General features: G+C 42.3%; 1 protein-coding gene across 2 annotated transcripts in view; it reads left to right on the top strand.

Moving 5' to 3' along the window:
• Window positions 1-15,428: 15,428 nt before the first annotated feature.
• Window positions 15,429-20,425, top strand: part of Prps2 (phosphoribosyl pyrophosphate synthetase 2) — a 38,646-nt gene continuing 33,649 nt past the window's right edge. For both annotated transcript variants that reach the window (XM_057760071.1, XM_057760072.1), the window contains exon 1: window positions 15,429-15,740. In XM_057760071.1, the coding sequence (XP_057616054.1) occupies window positions 15,619-15,740 (122 nt within the window). In that variant the 5' untranslated portion in view covers window positions 15,429-15,618. The remainder of the gene's footprint in view (window positions 15,741-20,425) is intronic.

Here is a 20,425-nt window from a genome sequence, read left to right on the forward strand (position 1 = left end):
AGTTGATTGATACGATTTCTGGCTTTTGTATTTCACACAATATGCTGTAATGGCTTTGTCTGAAGCATCTGGTATTGAGGGTCCACACAACAGCAGAGAGCGGACTGCCGAATCGAAAATCCCTGGTAGTGGCTGGCCAGTTTTTCTCTTACCCGCGACAGGGTGACCTTGAAGGCATGCCAGGGAAGTTAATCATTTACTAAGCAGGGCTTTTTCCCCAAAGACACTTGAGCTGAAGCTTTTCAAGTCTGAATAAGGTCACATTAATCCTTCTTTGAAAAGCTCTAAAACAAAACCACATCATGGTTTTTTTCCAGTTTTTTGGAGACAGTTTTTAATATAAGTTGGCATTCATGGGAAAACATATTTTTTGTTGCTCCCAAACTGTGGGTGCAATTCAATTCTGGTATGATGCTAGAGCTTCAGAGAGAGTACGTACTGAACTCCCTTCCTCCTTCTGCGTTCTCTTTGGGAAAAATTAAATGTTTAGAAAATATTTACCTTTTAAAAAATAATATTTTTATACAAACAGTTAAAATGTTAAGGAAGCCTTGATTTTAGTATTTCCTCGATGCCCTGGAGAAAAAAAATATTAGCATGAAAAATTGCTATCTTAGTTTTCTTGAAGCAAGAAAACTCAGACACAAACTCATGATCCTCCTGTTTTGTTTTAGTCTCCTGAATGAGATTAGAGACATGTGTCACCACCTTTAGCTATTGTTGATGTCTTTCTTTCTTTCTTTTTTTTTTTTTTTTTTAAGACAGGCTTTCTCTGTATAACAGCACTGGCTGTCCTGAAACTCACTCTGTAGACCAAGCTGGCTTTGAAATGAAAGATCCACCTGCCTCTGCCTCCTGAGTACTGGGATTAAGAGGCATGCACCACCATTCTCAGCCAGTTTTTGAGACAGGGTTTCTCTGTGTAGCCCAGGTTGTCCTCGAACTGGCTTTGTAGACCTAGCTGGCCTTGAACTCACAGAGATCCACCTGCCTCTGCCTCCCAAGTGCTGGAAATAAAGGCATATGCCACCACCGCCTGACTAGTTAATGTCTCTCTTTTTTTTTTTTTTTCTTAGCTGCCATTTCTGGTCTTTTAAGTTACAAAGAATCCTGTACTCGGGTTAATAAAGAGAAACAACATTGTAATCTCAATCCTCACCACCTGATGACGGTAGAAAGCAACAAGGGCAGTCTAAGCATCTGAGCCATGATGTAGAGCTCAAACTCCCTTAGATGAGGTGATGTTCAACACCCACCCACCCTCATCCCTGTATGCATGAGAAGACAGAGAAGAGACAATTCGGGATCTGGAGGGACCAAACACCTGTGGTAGAACTTAGCAGGTCCCTGCTCTCTTAGCTGCATGTGCCTTTTTACATGTTGATCAGAAAGGTGTCTTGCTGCTGTTAGCACCTACTGCTCTAAGAGGTTTCTAGGGATCACTCACAGTTCCAAATGATGTTTTACAGTTAAACTGTTTATGAGTGTGGCTGCACCTGCATGGGATAAGGAGAGGGGGTCTCAAAGATTCCAAACACCTAGCAAACTCCTGGGTGTTGCCTACATCACATCAATTGCAAAGGAATCATGCTTTCATATAAACATGCATTATGCTTTCTCAGAAAAGCAAGCTTAAGGAGAATCTGATAGAGACCGTATCTGATCTTTAAGCTGACTACACAATTCTTTATTTATTTTACATTAGTTCTTTCTTATTTAGAAAACTGGTTTTGCTATATAGCTGGGGCTTCCCTAAAATTTAGTTCTTGCTTCAGCCTCCAGAAAGTTGAGATTACAGACATGTACCAGCCTGTCCAGCTTTGTATGCCTTCTTTATTTAAAACAGAATCTTCTTTATGCGAATCTGTCTGCCAGTGTGCTAGGTGAGGAACCAGTAAGCTCCTTATGGCTTACTGGCCAAATTCTGTGTGTTCCACTTCCATATGGTCTTGTAGCTAAGAATGGTTTGTGGATTTTTAAATGATTGGATAAAAATCCACAAGAATAATACATTTAAAAAAAGATTTCATGGCACATTAAGAATAAAATGAAAACCACAGAGAAACCCTGTCTCGAAAAACCAAAAAAAAAAAAAAAGAATAAAATGAAATTGAAATATGGGTATCCATAAATAATGTTTTATAGTTACACCACCACACCCATTGCTTTGTCTGTGCTAAGACTGGAGACTTGGGTAATGACAAGAGACCCCGTGGCCTACAAAGCCAAGCATATTAACTGTCTCAACTGCCACTGTGTGGGGGAGTCTGAAGATCAAACTGTACTTCAGATGTATGTGATCCCCGGACTAATCCCCGCCACATTTTAGTCACAACGCGGAAGACAAACAGTATGGGACTAGAGTCAAGATATTGATAAACTAAGATAACTGTTACAAAGGCAATACACACAGAGAACAATGAAATTAAAAATCTGGGGAAGGAACACGAAGGAAAGAGAATGTGTTCAGGGAGAGTAAGGATGTAGCATTATCTAAGCCAAGATGACAAGATTAAAAAGCGGTAGAGGAGCCAGGGAGAGGAAGCACAGATTGGGAGATTCCAGGCCAGCAAGATTTGTGTATTCATCCCACCTGGTGGCATGAGCATAGTCAAAGAAAATATGTGGGCGAGCAAAGCTTGGGTTACAAAAACTAAGGTAGAGACAGGATATAGCTCTTGGGTCACAGTTTGCTAACCCTTGTGCATATAGTTGTATGTTCAACTGTGACCTTCAGAGAAAAGGTGTAAGCTAGGGACATGAAGGATTAAGTAATGGGCATTGTTGACATCCAAGGGAGTGCAAAGGAGCAAAATTTAAAAAGCCAAGGCTCACTGGCAGGGTGGATAGCTTGTTAGTGGAGCCCTTGCCTAGCATACATAATCTTGTCTGGATTCCATGAGCAGAACTTGGGAGGGGGCGGTAAAAGGAGGGAGCAGAGGAGCATGTTAAAACACTTTCCAGCATTTCTTGACTTGTGGTGCAGTCTTCATCCAAACTGCATCACTGAGGGCTGGGGAGATGTCTCAGTAGGTAAAGTGCTTGGAATATAAGCATAGGGACCTGAGTTCTAACCTCAGAATTCATATAAAGAAGCCCACTGTGGGGGCTGGGAAGCTGAGACAGGTGGATCCCTACCCACCGTGGCGGACCAGCTCAGACTGATCATCTAAACATCAAGGCCCAGGCCAATAAGAGACTGTCTCAAAAAAAAAAAAAAAAAAAAAAAAAAAAAAAAAAAAAAAAAAAAAAAACAGTGAATGGAGCCTGGGGGAAAATACTCAAGCTTGACCTCTGCCCTCCACACATGTGCATACACAAGCACATGCATCCACATGAGCATCCAAACACAACACACACACACACACACATTAGTATTATTTAGAAGCTGAATCCACTGTCCCAAGAAATGAGAACTCCTCTTTTTGTATCTCAACAATGTCAAATGGCTTGTGTTGCTTGTGCTTACATGAAGTGAGGAAGGAGACAGAGAGCCACGACACAGAGCTCTCTGACCTCACGGGGCTCTTCGAAAGTCAGCCTTCTAATAAGAGCATGCACAGCATAATTGTTCCTTCTCTTAAAATCCGCTTTATTCTGGGAAAGATTCGAGGCAACTTGTTTTTATTGGTTCTTATTCACCATAAACTCTCCACTTCTCTATACGTTTGCCTCCCACTAAAGTTAAATTTGTTGCCTGAACTAAGGTCATGGCAGATGGCATCAAATGGAAGTGAGCCCATGTGTCAGGAAAGCAAAGAGCCTTTTTTTTTATTGAAACAAAAAAAACTTTCTGCTTCCTCCCCGCCTCCCATTTCCCTCCCCCTCCTCCCGCCCCTCTCCCCCTCCCCCCACTCCTCTTCTCCTCCCTCTCCAGTCCCAAGAGAGCAAAGAGCCTTTTTGTGGGATCGTTTTGCTTTGTTGTATAATGTCCTCCTAAGAGCCAGCTCAGGGTCTATCAAGCGCTACCTTCCTCTTCGCAGAACATTGCTACACTGACCTAGCACAAGTCTCTGCCTCTTGGCATTCCCATACAGTCTCCCAACACTGCCATGCTGGGGATCAAACTTCCAACACAAGAATTGTGGAGAGAATCCCCGTATGACCCTTCTACCTTGGCTGTTACACACATAACAGCCATAAACTCCCATCTGTATGCAGGTTGGGAATTTCCACACTACTTGTTTTGCCTCCACTCGTACTCCGTGTGAATTATGCCCTCCTGTATCCAGCTATCTGCAGTCGAAAGAGGCCACCAGACTCCTTGTATTTGACCTGATTTCCAGAAGTGCCTGACACAGCTCACATGAAAATGACAGTCTCATTAACACCATCAAATTTCGTGGAATAACTGGAGATATTGGTGTCATTCTACCTTCACCTTGCCTCTCAAGAAACTTTGACTTTAATGAACAATTTTCATGAAAACCAGTTAGTTTCAAAGCAACAAAGATAGATATAACTTGAATTTAATAAAATTCTTTACTTAGTTCATTCAGGTTTTTGTTTGAGTAATTGCATTTTGGCCTTATTGGTTTTTATATATTTGTTATGTTTTAAGCCATTACAATTTCATTAATTTTTTATTCTTATAAAAATTCATATATGTACACAATTGAATTAATTTTTGCTCACATTGTCTTACTTTTGAATCATAGTAACTGACATAAACTGTCATTTTCATTCTTCTGACCTATTCCTTTTATTTATTTATTTTCTTTCTTTTTTTTCTTGCTTTTTCGAGACAGGGTTTCTCTATATAGCTTTGGAGCCTGTCCTAGAACTCGATCTGTAGACCAGGCTGGCCTTGAACTCACAGAGATCCAACTGTCTCTGCCTCCTCCAGAATGCTGGGATTAAAGGTGTACGCCACCCCTCCAGGCTTCTTTTTCTTTGAGATACCTAACAAACTATGTCCTGTTTCACATCCCATCCATTCCTGCCCCAGAACTTGAATGGACCAGACTTCCAAAGAGAGCAAATGCCTTTAAAGATAGCAAACAAACCTTGCCAGGTTAAAATATAAACCTGTATTGTGCCTTTCTAATCCAAACCAAATATTAGGGTAATCAACTGTCACCAGAAGAGAAAGGGAAGCGCCTTACTGAGCAATTCCAACTAATTCCTGTAGATAGGAAGGGATGGCAGGATTAGAAAGTTTGCTTGGGGGGGAGGGGTTTCAAAAATAGCTTCACAATGGAAAGAAACTGGTTGTCGTTACATGAAAACCAGCAATGGATTTCACTGTAACTGTAGGAGAGTTTGGTGTGTTATACTATCTGTGTGATCATGCTGTTTCAGACAAAAGTGGTGTTTATTCTGTTTTAGTGACTTTTCCATTGCTGTGATAAGACACCATGACCATGGTAACTTATAAAAGAAACAGGTTAACTGGAGGTCCATAGTTCCATAGGATTGGAGCCCATGACTATCATGGCTGGGAGTATGGCAGCAGGCAGGCAGGCAGGCAAGCAGGCACGGCATGGATGTGGGAGTTGAGAGCGTACATTTTGACCTCCAAGCACAGTAAAAGACAACTAACAGTAAATGGTGTGGGCTTTCCCCACCTCTAGTGACACACTTCCTCAATAGCCACACCTTGTCATCTCTCCTAAACACTTCCATCAACTGGGGACCACATATTCAAACAGATGAGCTTATGGGGACGATTGTCATTCAAATTTACAACAAGTATCTTTGCTCTGAACAACTTTACTGAGATACTATTTATTTATTACCCAATGTGCCTAACTAAAGTATAATTTTTTTTGAATTTATATTTTTTATTTATTAAAAATTTCCACCTCCTCCCCTCCTCCCATTTCCCTCCCACTAAAATTTGATGGCTGTTAGCCTATATGCAGAGTTGGCACCATGGTCGATGTCCCAACACTTTCTTTACATCTTACCAAGTACTCACAACCCCTAGCCATAACTCCACCTCCCTCCATCTTGCCAGCCTCCTAACCCTAGATAACGTCTTATTTACTCTCTCTCCATAGATCTATAAATTTTAAACATTCGACATAAATAAGATAAGGCAGTACGTAGTCTTTGGTGTCTGGATCTTTTTTGCTCATTTGTTTTTGGGATTAACCCATACTGTAACATGTATTGGAACTTCATTTCTTTATCGGACATGTGCACTTGTTTGCACCTATGACCATGGAAGCACCAGATGTTACCTTGACAACAACTAGTGTCATTCCTGAGGTGCCATCTGACTTGGATGTTGTTGTTTTTGCCAGTTTGATGAGACAGGGATCCTCCCTTGGCCTGGAATGTGCCAGTTCATCTGGCTGACTGGCCAGTCATGCCTAGGGAATCTACATGTCTCCACCTCCCCAGTGTTGAGATTGTAAACATGTGTCACCATGCAGAACTTCTTTTTAAAGCTGCTCTGCAAAGTAGCAGATTTCCTTATGTCATTCTCATATATACTTCGTTTTGATTGCCCCTCACTCCTGTCCAGGCTTCTCCCATCCCCCTACTCCTCATCCCTATTTAAATTCTTTCTATCCTATTCCTCTTGCAATTTTATGTCACAAGGATTCTATTGTCCCCAGCACTCTCCCTGGAAGCGTCTTTCTTCTCCTTTCATGAATCCCTGTTTAGTTCCCCGGGTTCTATACACACCTGCCCCTACACAAATACAAATGCAAAGAAAATAGAAACTAGGATCTGCATACGAGAAAGAACCAGCACTACTTTCTGAGCATGCATTATCTCACTTAATCTAGTATTTTCCCATCCATTTACCTGCTGAGTTAGTAATTTTTTTAAAGGCTTAATGAAATTGACTATATATATGTACAACATCCTCATTCACCAAGTGATGGAAATCTAGGTTGATTTCAACTTTGGTCCTCATGCTTACTCAGCAACCCATTCACTGACTTGTCCCGCTAGCTTTTCCTTTTTCTGTATTGCTGAAGACCAGTCTATTGAATGGTGTCTTAATTGGAGTTTCTATTGCTGTGAAGAGACACCATGACCACAACAACTGTTATAAATGAGAGCATTTAATTGTGGTGACTGGCTTACAGTTTCAGAGGTTTAGTCCATTATCATCATGACAGGAAGCACAGCAGCACACGAGCAGACATGGTGCTGGAGCTGAGAGTGCTACATCTTGCAAGGAACGGAAAATCAACAAGACACTGGACAGTATCCTGAGCATAGGAAACCTCAAAGTCTGTCCCCTACAGTGACACACTTCCTCCAAGGTCATACCCAACTCCAACAAAGGCACACCTCTTAATAGTGCCACTCCCTATGAGATTAAGGGGGACAATTACATTCAAACTATAAGAAATGATTACTTGGCATTTAATTTATATGCTCATGGTGGTCAATTGGGTTGTTTTCCTCATTTTTTTGTGTTTTGAGTCATGTTGTTGAGAGTATTCATGTAAAGTGTTGGTGTGCCTGCCTTCAGTTATTCTAAGAATATCCCAATAGATGGGGTTTCTGGCTCGTACAGTAACCCTGTGCACAAAGCTGAAGGAGCATTAAGACTGTTTCCCAAAGCAGATGAACCTTTTCACATCCCTACCAGCTGTATAGCAGGACTCCAGTTGTTCCATATTCTCACCAACATTTGAGATTGTCTTTTTGATGATTGCCACTTTACTGGGTGGCTTAGTAGTCATTTGTGGGTTTTTTTTTTTTTTGAAGACATATATAATCAGGTCTTTCTTGAATGTATTTTCCCATTGTTTAATAGAGCTTATTTTTAGAGACGTTTTATGTCCACACCAAAATGAAGTAAAAAGGAAAGGTAGACTCTTAAACTCACATGTGCACAGCCTTCACCACACTGTAACTCCACACTACATGTAGTCCACGAGTTTCTGTGGGACGGCATGTCAGAGTTGATGTTAGAATCCACTCCTGATGCTCTACTGTCTGTGGATTTAATAAATGTACAAAGATGCATACCCACTGTAAAAATAGTTTCTGCACCCTAAACAAAAATCCTCTGTTCATCCATCCTTCCTTTCCTTCAAACCACAGGCAGATACTGATTTCTCTCTTACTGGATTTAGAGTTTTGTCATTTTCAGATTGTCCTGCAGTTGCAGATTGGCGATATTCACTTGGTAATAAGAATTTGAGTTTCCTTCGTGACTAATTTTTCAATACAGTTCATCATGCATTCTATGCTGATCACCGTCTCACTATGTAGTCAAACCAGACAGTGAAACTTCTGATCCTCTTGCCTCCATCTCTCAAGTGTTGGGATCATAGGTATGCGTTACCATGCCCTGTTTGTGGGATGCTGGGGAAAGAACTCAGTGCTTCAAGCTGGCCAGAAAAGCACTCCACCAAGTGAGCTGCACCTTCAACCCTATTCTCCATGTCCTTCATGGCTTGATGATCTATTTCCTTTTATCCACAGATGGTATTCCATCACCTGGACATATCATAATTCACCTAGCCTTTTACCTACTCTACTGAAGACTATTTTAGATGTTTCTGAGTTTTAACAAGTAGAAACAAAAGAAGAAAACTTCTTTAAAAATCCATGTGTAGGTAGGTGCCTTTGCCCACTTTTAAACTGACTTCTCTTTCCACAGCTGAGTTGTGGTCATTTTTCCATACCATATTCTAGATATAAATTCTCATGAATAATGAATTGGCAAACATTTTCTATCACTCTTTGAGCTTTCCTGTGCTTTCTTGATGCTATCTTTTAAGTTCTTTATTTCAGTTATGATGTCCAGCTCATACATTTTTACAGTGGCAGCTGCTTATAATTGTCATGTCATATCAAAGGAACCTTAGCTAGAGCTACAGTCATGAAGACTCGTACAGGTCTTCTTCCAAGAGTTTTATAATTTTACCTCTTCTCTTGAGGTCTTTTATCTATCTGGAATGAGTGTGTATGGTTTGATGGTCTTATTCTTTTTACAGATACTAACTAAAGAATAGGAGAACTATATGAACATCTGAAGCAGCTAGAAGAAAATATGGCAACAACTTTAACAGTTCCAACACCTATATGAGGTGGAGAGATTTTAAAACTCCACTGAAATTTTTGTTTTAAGCAGTAAGTAAGAAGTAAACATGTAGAAATTAAAATAAGAAAAGTACTGGACTGGTGTAATGGATTCCAAATGAGAATGTCACTAATAGAGGAATAAAGTTGAACTCACTTTAGGATATGCATGGGATATGGAGGGGTGTGTGCAAATGCTCATATGTGATGTACAGATATGTGTACACATGAGAGCAGAAGGTGTCCTGGTCTGTCACCTCCTCTTTCTCCCCTTGAGAACCTGAACCTGGTTCTAACTGAACCTGGAGCTTGACTGGCAGCCAACAAGATCCAGAGCTACTCTTGTCTCCAGTGACCCAACTCCCAGAACTGGGTAGCAGGCATGTGGTTACATTAGGCTTTTACCTGGCCCTTATCTGGGGTGGTGGGGATCTAAATACATGTCTTAAAGCATACTCTACAAACTCTCTTACCAGCTGGGCCACCTTCTGAGGCCCCTCCATAGGTTATTTTGAAAAGTAATTGTAGATATGCTTCAGTGCTTTATAGCTGTCTCTATAGTACTTGCTAAGAGAATGGCCCTGATAGTGGTCCCTGGCTTTGAGGGTTCTTAGAAACCATAACTGAAAGGCAGCAGCTGCTAGCCATCCCTGGCTGTCTGGCACTTCAAGTGTTGCAAAGTCACACTTGTACAAATTGTAATGTGTAATTTGTATGTATAAAATATACACCAGAATTTGAGGGATTGCTACCAACAAGACAATGAACTTCTCATTAATCCCTCCTTGTTGATTACATGTTGGAGTAACATTAATTTGAATATTTTGTATTAAATAATGCGCACTATTAAAATGACTACACCACTTTCTTTGTGCTATTTTCAAAATGTGAATTATCTATGAAACTTGTCACATATGTACTCGGGGCAACACTGTCCTAAAGTAACAAAGAATGTGCTGGAACACTCACATTCTGATTCCTTTGCTACTTTTGAATAGCCATACAACTTTGAGATATTTATTCTATACGTTAGTCCTAGATAAGAAATAAATTCATTCAGCTAACATGTAGAAATCTCACTACATGAAAAGAAATCAGAAATATGAAGTAGAAAATACAAGATATAAACCTGCCCCCAAGTTTGAACCTTTCTTTCCCCATTTCACTCCTCTTTATTCATAAGTGAAGTCACATATTAACAACAGGAATTCTCACCATTTTAGTTTTTCCCACAAATATATCAATCTTAAAATACTTAACATTGTGCAATATGGGTACGGACTGAAAGCCCATATGCACAGAGAATTTAATTTTTGCTTCCTCTGAATTTAAACAGTGAGCAGAGGCTGTGCTTTTCTAGAGCTCCTCTCCCCGCTGAGCAATGAAGTTCCCTGGGACGGAACTTTGTAAGACATAAGGTGCATCTCTCTCATTCATCCACGGCACATTGACTCTGATCTTGACCATGTGACTTGCTTTGGGCAGCAGGATACTAGCAAGCAAGATACAAGCAGAGTGTTAGTGTTTGCTCATCAGGCGTTTCTTATTTTTAATTAATTTGTTAGGAGAGTACAAGATGAATCTCATTACGTTTCCGTTCATGTATTCATGTATTCATTTATCATTGAGGTTTGTCTTTTTGGAAGATTCTTTTTTGGAACTCTCAAGCTATGTTGTGGGGGAGCCTGGATGGCCACCAGAAAAAGTCTGCATGGAGGAGGAAAGGGCCAGGGTCATTCTGCCTGGCCAGGAGATAGTTAATTGTGCCTGGAGACACTTTTGGTTGTCACAACAGGTGGAGAGGGGCTACTGGTTTCTCATGGGTTGAGACCAGGGCAGGATGTTTCTGAGTATCCTATATATTGCGGGGAACCCCACAACAAAGAATCACCCAGTTCATCAGTTGTGCTGAACTGGAGAGACAGTTGTAGATAAGGGTTTTCCACAATCTGCCTCCTGTGGATCAAAGAAAAACAGGTGCTTGGGAGAGAAAGTGTTCACCCAAAATCTATAGCTGCTTTCTGAAGCTTGTATATTTCTCAGTGATAGCTTGGTGCAAGCCTGCTTCTTAGGATTATTTTTTGCTGACTCCCATTGGGATCCTCATCAATTGTAAGTGCAGTTTGCTCCTTGTAGACTCAACACTCAAATAAAGTCCCTCAACAAGCATTTTTCTTGTCATGCCACCACAGAGATTTCATCTCATGCTCCTATCAAGGTCACAATTTAATTTTAGCTTCTAGAATCTCATCTAGAATTAACCTAGAGATTAGGAACTTTAAAATATTATTTTATGCTTTATCGGTTTTGTTAACAAAGAATCCTAGGACCCCACACAGATCAGAAACTTCTTTCCCCCTAATAAAAGCATGTATATACTTAGAGAAATGTCATGATTAATAAATTTCATCTATGAGACAAATATTTAAGGACAGAAAAAATTACAGTAACATTACTGCTAGTAAATTTTATTAGATGAGTTTAAGCATAATTATGTTAGATTCATTCAATAAAATTTTTAGACATATGGTTGGGTATGAGTATAAATCTCATCTCTATGGTAATTTATTATGCAAATTTAATTATGGGATACAGTCATATGCCACTTACCATGTAGTATGCTTTGAGAAATACATCATGAGGTGAATTCATGCTCCTGCAAGGATTGTAGAGTGCACATAAATGAACCAAGACAGTTGTAACAACATTAAACAATATATTCTTGATGGTGTGGTTTGTCATCTGAATCTTTATGCAACACATCACTGGGTGTAGCTGAAAACCCACTGGAGGTAGATTGTTGTTGCTGGAGTTGTTTTTGAGACAAAGTCTCACGATGTAGCACAGGCTGGCCTGGAATTCTTGATCCCCATCTCAACCTCCTAACTGAGGAGATTATTTACATCATCATCTCCTTGGCTTTTTTTTTTTTTAAATCATTAGTAAGATTGCCATTTTTACTATGTTATTCTACCTACCCAAGAGCATGGGAGATCTTTCCACTTTCTGGTGTCTTTTTCAATTTCTTTCTTCAAAGAGTTAGTCATACAAGTCTTCCACTTGTTTGGTTAGAGTTACTCTGAGATATAAATAGCATAAAATGCTATTTGTGGCTATTGAGAAGGGTGATGTTTCTCTGATTTCTTTATCAGCCAATTTATCATCTGTGTACAGGAGGGATACTGCTTTTGTGAGTTACTACATTACTGAAGGTGTTTATAAGTTGTAAAAGTTTCTTGATAGAATTTTTAGGGTCACTTATGTAAACTATCATATCATCAGCAAATGGTGAGAATTTGACTTCTTCTTTTCTGATTTGTATCCTTTTGATCTCCTTTTGTTGTCTTACTGCTCTAGCTAGGACATTAAGAACTATATTGAATAGATATGGAGAGAGGGAACAACCTTGTCTTGTTCTTGATTTCAGTCAAAATCACAGGAAAATTCTTCATAGACCTCAAAAGAACAGTACTCAACTTCATATGGAAAAGCAAAAAAACAAAAACCAAAACAGAAAAAAACCAGGAAAGCCAAAATCCTGTACAATAAAAGAACTTCTGGAAGCTACAGTACTGAAAACAGCCTGGTACTGGCATAAAAACAGACAGGAGGACAAATGGAAATTAATCAAAGACGCACATATCAATCTACAAATCTACAAACACTTGATTTTTGACAAAGAAGCAAAAAATATATAGTGGAGAAAAGAAAGCATATTTAACAAGTGGTGCTGGCATAACTGGATATCAACATGTAGAAGAATGAAAATAGACCCATATCTATCACCATGCACAAAACTCAAGTCCAAATGGATCAAAGACCTCAACATAAAGCCAGCCACACTGAACCTCACAGAAGAGAAAGTGGGAAGTACACTTGAACACATTGGCACAGGAGACCACTTTCGAAATATATTCCCAGCAGCACAGACATTGAGAGAAACAATTAATAAATGGAACTTCCTGAAACTGAGAAGCTTCTGCAAAGCAATAGACAAGGTCAACAAGACAAAATGGCAGCCTACAGAATGGGAGATATTCACCAACCCCACATCGGACAGAGGGCTGATCTCCAAAATATACAAAGAACTCAAAAAATTGGCCATCAAAAGAACAAATAATCCAATAAAAAATGGTGTGCAGACCTAAACAGAGAACTCTCAACAAAGGGATCTAAAATGGCTAAAAGACACTTAAGGAAATGCTCGACATCCTTAGCCATTAGAGAAATACAAATCAAAACAACTCTAAGATTCCATCTTACACCTGTAAGAATGGCCAAGATCAAAAACACTGATAACAACTTATGCTGGAGAGGTTGTGGGGAAAAGGGAACTCTCCTTCATTGCTGGTGGGAGTGCAAGATGGTACAGCCCCTTTGAATGTCAGTATGGTGATTTCTCAGAAAATTAGGGAACAGCCTTCCTCAAGACCCAGCAATACCACTTTTGGGTATATATCCAAAGGATGCTCAATTGTTCCACAAGGACATGTGCTCAACTATGTTCATAGCAGCATTGTTTATCATAGACAGTGCCTGGAAACAACCTAAATACCTCTCAACTGAAGAATGGGTAAGGAAAATGTGGTGAATTTACACAATGGAGCACTGCACAGAAGAAAAAAATGACAGCTTGAAATTTGCAGACAAATAGATGGATCTAGAAAACATCACATTGAGTGAGGAAACCCAGACCCAGAAAGACAAATATAATATATACTCACTCATAAGTGGCTTTTAGACATAAAGCAAAGAAAGCCAGCCTACAAATCAGAACCCCAGAGAACCTAGACAACACTGAGGACCTTGAGAGAGATATACATGGATCTAATCTGCATGGGAAATAGAAAAAGATAAGATCTTCTGAGTAAATTGGAAGCATGGGGACCATGGGATAGGGTTGAAGGAGAGGGTAGAGAAAGGGAGGGGAGCAGAGAAAAAATGTATAGCTTAATAAAATCAATAAAAATATAAAGTAAGAAAAAACTCATTAGGATAGATACACCTTTGTAAGCAGAATGAAAGGGGGCAGAAATTCAACTGGAATGGTGCTTTGGAAACCGTTTTGTTAATGAGCTCATTACAGTTTGAAAAGAAACCTTTTGGTAAATCCAATTTGTTTGGGTTTAGGGCATTGACAAACAGGGTTCCACTAGACCAAGCTGGCCTTGAACTCACAGAGCTCCACTCCAGAGTGCAATCTCAGCTTTCATCACTATGGTTGCCATCTAATTTGCAAAATACAAGGAAGGACCCAAATGAAAAAAAAGCCCGAGGATATGAACAATCTCTCCCTAATCCCAGTAACACAGGAAGTACCTTTAGAGTGGGTTAGAATTCAGCTGCAAGTGGCCTTGGTTGTGGATGGCAAGCCGATTCTTGGTGAACATAGTAGAGCCCAACCATTTATCTGACAAGTTTAATCTGTCTCGAAAGCTTTTTAAAAAAAATGGTCACTAGGATCACCAGTGCCCCCACTCCTCTATGAGCTCAGGCTAAATCTCCTTTCCTGATATTTCGCTTGTGCACATTGTTTGGCTCCGATACTGGATTAACTTCCTCAGAAAAGCTGTGGTCTGGGATCAGGGGAAGCAGAGGTATCCTGGAGGAGGCAGGCTCAAGAGAATCAAAGAGAAGGTGCTGTGAAGTGAGCCAGGGGACCAGCCTATCTACATAAAAGTGATGACTGTGAGCCCCTTGAGTAGAGTCAATGGGCTTAGCATTCGAGCTTAGGGCTCAAATGGTGGCTCACATCAATGGCTCCTTTAAGGAGCATCACACCTGATTTATTAAGAACTAGACGCTAAAATTTCCAGGCTTTGTGGACCAAGAGGCAAAAGAAAAGATACTGCGTAGGCATTTATATAACAAGGAAGGAAACGAGTTTTCAGCTATTATTGAAAAATCGAAAACAAAATATACATATCTAAATTAATGAGAGAAAGGAATTCTCGCTGGTGGGAAAACCTTTCTGCAAGTCAAGCTTCAGAGGTAGTGTATACCATCACATAAAGTGAAACACGCTTCATTCTTGGGTGCAAATGCAGAGTCGCTCTATGGGTCTCTCCCACATGGACACTGGGTGTACTTGAACACCAAGTATCACCCCTGGGTTCTGAGTTTCCGGATTGAAAGGTGGCTTTTGATGTGAGGCACCCCATGGTCCCTTCCTGCAGTCGCTGACTCTATGTGGCCACTTCGTCTGGTTCATTGACCTCCCCACTTATAGGCAAGTCAGAGAGGTCAGGTGTGAAGCATCGACCTCCCCGACGGAGCAACCGCACCTAGGTGATTCTGGACCACCCAGAGCTTCACAACCTGCTGCCCAGCCTGCTTGGGCAGAAGCTACTTCCCAGCACCCTCCAGTGACTAGTCCGTTACTCCTCCCCTCTCTCTGGTTCCTCCTCCAGCTCCTCCCCTCCCCTAGGTCCCGCCGCGTTTTCCCGCTCCACCAGCAGCCGTGGGCACCGCGGCAGCAACAGCGGCAGCGGCAAGTAGCAGCAACAGGGGCAGCGGCAGTAGCAGGGGCAGCGGCAGTAGCAGGGGCAGCAGCAGTAGCAGTCTGTGTCGCTGTTGCTTTCTCCTTCACAGAGCGCCCCTCACCCCCGGAGCGTCACCATGCCCAACATCGTGCTCTTCAGCGGGAGCTCTCACCAGGACCTGTCGCAGCGCGTGGCCGATCGCCTGGGCCTGGAGCTGGGCAAGGTGGTCACCAAGAAGTTCAGCAACCAGGAGACCAGGTGGGAGTCAGACCAGGGCTGAGGCAGGAGTCGACGCATGCCCGGGGCACCTCCGAGGGCGCTGTGCTCTCCCTTCCGGGGCGGGACGGCAGCAACGCGGCTTTAGTGCCACCGCGTCTGCGCCCGGGGAGAAAGAAGTCCAGCCAGGGAGCCCCCCTTCCACCCCCTCACACACACCCCGCCACCCTGGAGTCTTTGCGCGCTGTTGTTCCTCTAGTGGCCAGACCTCCAGCACCCCTACTTTGGTGACCAGTCGTCCCCTAGGCACCCCAGGCCCCTCTTTTGCGCCGCCTAGCCTGGTATTCTCAGTCCGGAAGGGCGACATCGGTGCAGTCACAGAGCGTCTGAGAGTGGGCGCAGCGTATGGGCATCACATCAGTGCCGGGTATGGTGGGGGCAGGGAGACATCTGTGGATCCGCCCGCCCCAGTTTTCGAGTCTCTGCCAGACGGCACCCCAGACTAGAGCGTGGTCGAAAAGGTTCTGCACAGGTCCCGGGCACTGGGTTTACCTGGGGAACTTTCATACGCTTCTTCCAGCGGCTTGTGATCAGAGTGCTGCCAGCTGCTCAGGTGACTCTTCCGAGTAGCCTACGTGTTGAGCCGTCTTATCCAGAAGAATGGGTTTGTGTGGGAGTTGGAAAGAGCCTGAGAACATAGGACGCACGTGTTGAAAGCCCCTGGGCTTCCTTTAACTCTGCTGCAACGAATGTCGCGAACTAATAGGTTCTTTGTGTTTATGGACCTCAGCTGCGCACAGCCGCAAGACCCCAGTCTGGCAAAAATTCCACCCCTTTCTCACGTGAGCAAGAGGTGGTCACCAGTATTCAGTGCAATCAGGCAGACGGTAGCCCTCCTCCGAAGTTGAACTGGGGGCTCCTTGTCCCACTTGCCCGAGGCCAATTTCTTTTCCTCCTTCTGTTTAGTTCAGTTAACCAACTATACAGTGACAGATAACCCGTTGTACATTTGGCAAAGTTGCATTTCATCCAACAAGTTTACAGAAAAAAACATATAAAGACCATTCTCCGTATTTACAAAAATTAACTTGAAATGGATCGTAGACAGAAATCTCAAATCTAGAACTTTCAAATTTCCAGAAGAAAGCAGAAAATCTTGACGACTTTGAGTCAATTGAGAATTTGTGAAGTTAGGGGCATTTTTTCCCCTTTTGTTGTTTTATTTTGGTTTTCTGAGACAGGATTTGTCTGTGGTATGTAAGATTGTGTTGAATTGAGTGTGTAGCCCTGGCAGGCCTCAAACTCACAGGAGAACCCCCCCCTACTCCCAAGTATTAGAATTACAAGTATATGTGTATCACCAAACCCAGTTAAGAGTTAGATGAATATCGATGACAAAGATTATTTCTCTAAAGGCTCTATGCATCCCATGTGACCTTTTCCAGGTGGTAAACTCCATTTACACCCCTTGCATGATAATAGGAGAAACACTGGATGGCAGGTGGTATTGCTGTGTAGACAATTCAGCCTAAGAATGCCCCTTTGGGCTTGAGGATGTAGCTCAGTTGGTAGAGTTGCTTGCCAAGTATGCATGAAGCCCTGGATTTGGTTCCTTGTACCACATCAAAACAGGATGTGGTAGCATACACTACAATCCCAGCACTTGGGTGGAAGAAGCAAGAGAAGCAGGAATTCAAGAGCATCCTTGGCTACGTAGGAGACTTCAGACCTGCTTAGCTTAAAAAAAAAAGGCCACTTTGCCTTTGTTGGTTGGTTGTTTTTCAGTACTGAGGATGAATCCCAGGTCCTTGTGGATGCTGGGCAAGAAGACAACTGCTGAGCTACATCCACAGCTCTCTTTGTAGAGTTTAATATCTGGAGGGTTCTCTAGGACTTTGGTGAATTGAGCTAGGTTTGAATATTGCAGGATTTTCTCAGTCCTGTCCAAGTTTCAGCAGCTCTGGGAACTCTAATAGAATAAGAGTCTTTGTTCAGAAGGTGTTGTCATGTAAACAGAGGAGACATTTCTGGGCTGAGTGGGTTTTGAAAGTAAGTAAAGCAACTCTTCCTTATTTTCCCAGGGCAGCGCTATCCTTTGCTGCAGAGCATAGCTAATCTAGATGAACTCATTGCTGGGTTATTATTGGATTTCTGCTACAAGTCCTATATGGGCTGTTGGGTGAAACTCACTGGGATCTTCAAGTGTAATTATTCACACATTTATTTGAAATAGAAAGCAGACTTGTTGATTGGGTTGGGATTTTGTTTTGTTTGCTTTTCCTTCCTTTGAGTCAGGGTCTCATGTAGTCTAGCCTGTTCCAAAGCTCACTGTGTCACTAAGTCTAGCCTTGAAATCATGATCCTCCTGCCTTCACCTCCCCAGTGTTGGGAGTGCCAACACACACAACACCTAGCTACAGCTCACATTTCTGTCGGCTCGAAGAGTTTGCAGGGCTAATGTGCTAACTCTTCTTGTGCGCTACACGCGGACAGAGGTTGATTTTTACACATAGTCCTCAAATTGGCTGTTCCTGTTTGGCTGTAGAAATGAGAAAACAAGGAGCAGAAACAAAAAAATGGATTCAGTTTATGTAAGGTCCTGTTTCCTCGGTGTCTCTTGTATAGTGAGGAGAAGTCCGCTGCACCCTAGCCCTCAGCACCTTGGTTCCTAGTTTTCTCAACTGCTAGTTCATGAGACAGGCATGCTTCCACTTTTACTTTCTCCAAATTCTTTCCATTTTTCAGGGAGCAGTATATTCCAGCTTCTCACCCCAGTGAACCCTCCATAACTTGCAGGGCATCCCAGGTCCCTTGTAGGGTTTTACCTTGGTTAATTTACTGCTGTACTGGGGAACCCAGTATTCTGGTGACTTCCATTTGCCAGGTCACCCAGAACTTGATGGCTTTAAACAATCTGTTTATGGGGCTCCCAGCCCCAAAATGTGTATAGGTCAGAGAAAGGAAGGTTTATTTCTGTTTCCAATGTTGTCAGCTAGGACTGACAAAACTGGGACCTCCAGACCCAGTTTTGAAGATAGCTCACTCATGTGGCTGATAAGTTTGGCTAGCTTTTGCCTGGATGCTTGGCTAAGAAGTACTTCACAGGGCTGCTTGGGTTGCCTTCTAGCATAGAAGCAGTTTTCCAAGAGGAAGTGTTTCAAAAGACAGGAAGTAGTTAAGTACTAGTCTGTTAAAGCCTGAGCTTAGAAGCTGGCATATCATCACTTCTAGAACTTTGTATTGGTCAAAGCCCTCTTAGGTCTAGGGAAGAGATCGAGAGTCTAGGGAAGAGACTTAGATCCTATGCCGCAATAGAGAGAAGTGTTATCAAATATGCAGCCATCTTTTACATTGCCATAGCCCCTCAGCATTGCTTCAGTCTTCTTGTCTGAGGGTCTCTTGTCCTTGAGCTGATTCAGGCAGCCCTTTAAAGACCTACACCACAGATTGCAGTAGGGATGTCTCCTTTATAAGTAGAAGCAGAACTGACTTGGAAGAAATGTTACCATGGTGTTTCCTGTGCTCCCCTGGACTGCTAGTCATAGGAGGATTGCAGTTCCTTGGTGAGGAAAGGCAGGCCAAAGAATGTGATCTTGTGGGGATAAGCAGTCATAAGATCAGGAGTTGGGAAACTTTCCATAAAGAGCCAGATCATAAATATTTTAGGCATCGCCGGCCTCATGTCGTCCCTGTTACTGCTGCATTACATATCTATATCTATACACTACAAGTGCCGAATAGGTCAGCAGGGGCTGCCTTTCCTCCCGAAGCTTCATGGAGAACTCTATTCCCTTGCCTTTTCCAGCTTTCTGGTCTTTTGTTTACAGGCAGTCTCAGGTAGCCTAGGCTAGCCTTGAACTCTAAGTATGGCTGATGATGACCTTGAACTTCAGATCTTCCTGTCTCCACCTGCCAAGTATCAAAGCCACTGGTGGGTGTCACCATACCTGGTTGTTCCCTACTGATAGGGATCAAACTCAAAACTTTCTGCATATTGGCCAAGCTGGAGTCCCAGTCCCCTTTTCCGTTTTGTAGGTCCCTCACAGCCCTGAGATCTTGAGAGCTTAAGCAATAGAGGATCTCTGACTTGCTGTAGTCATCAATCCCTTCCTACTCTTTTTTTTTTCTTCCTCTTCCAATTTGAAGGTCCGCTGTGGTCACATGGGACAAATTTAAATGGTCATGTCTGACCATCCTGTTCTACGATCGATCGGTTAATTAGCAGGCTTGATTCCATCTGAATGTATACATCCCCTTTGCCATATAATGTAACATATTCAAAGGATTAGGGTATAGATGGGGGGGGGATTCATTACTGAGACTACCACACCATTCTTATTGGGGGGGTGCTATACAAAAAGAGGCTGTGTGCTGTATTTTGTCAGCCCTGAACTATGCAAATACTTGCTTTCCAAATTAAATCAGCCCTATACTTGATGTAATTGTGCTACGTAAGTTATTTGTACGTACGTGCACATGAACGCTACGACACATGTAGATGTCAGAGGATAATTCGGGAATCAGTTCTCTCCTTGCACTTGTAGAAGTAGGATTTTTCTCCTTCCTGCAATGCTATGTTCTCCAGGTGAGTCGCCAAGCTTTTGGGTGTTTCTGCCCTGCTGCAGGCTTCAGACTAGCTGACTCCCAAACTTGAGGCTGTTTGTCCTGTCCAAGCCTCCTACCTCTATTGTAGGAGTTCTGGGGTTGCAGATACATGCCAAATTAAA

This window comes from Chionomys nivalis, chromosome X (assembly GCF_950005125.1).
Source record: "Chionomys nivalis chromosome X, mChiNiv1.1, whole genome shotgun sequence".
Taxonomy (NCBI): Eukaryota; Metazoa; Chordata; class Mammalia; order Rodentia; family Cricetidae; genus Chionomys; species Chionomys nivalis.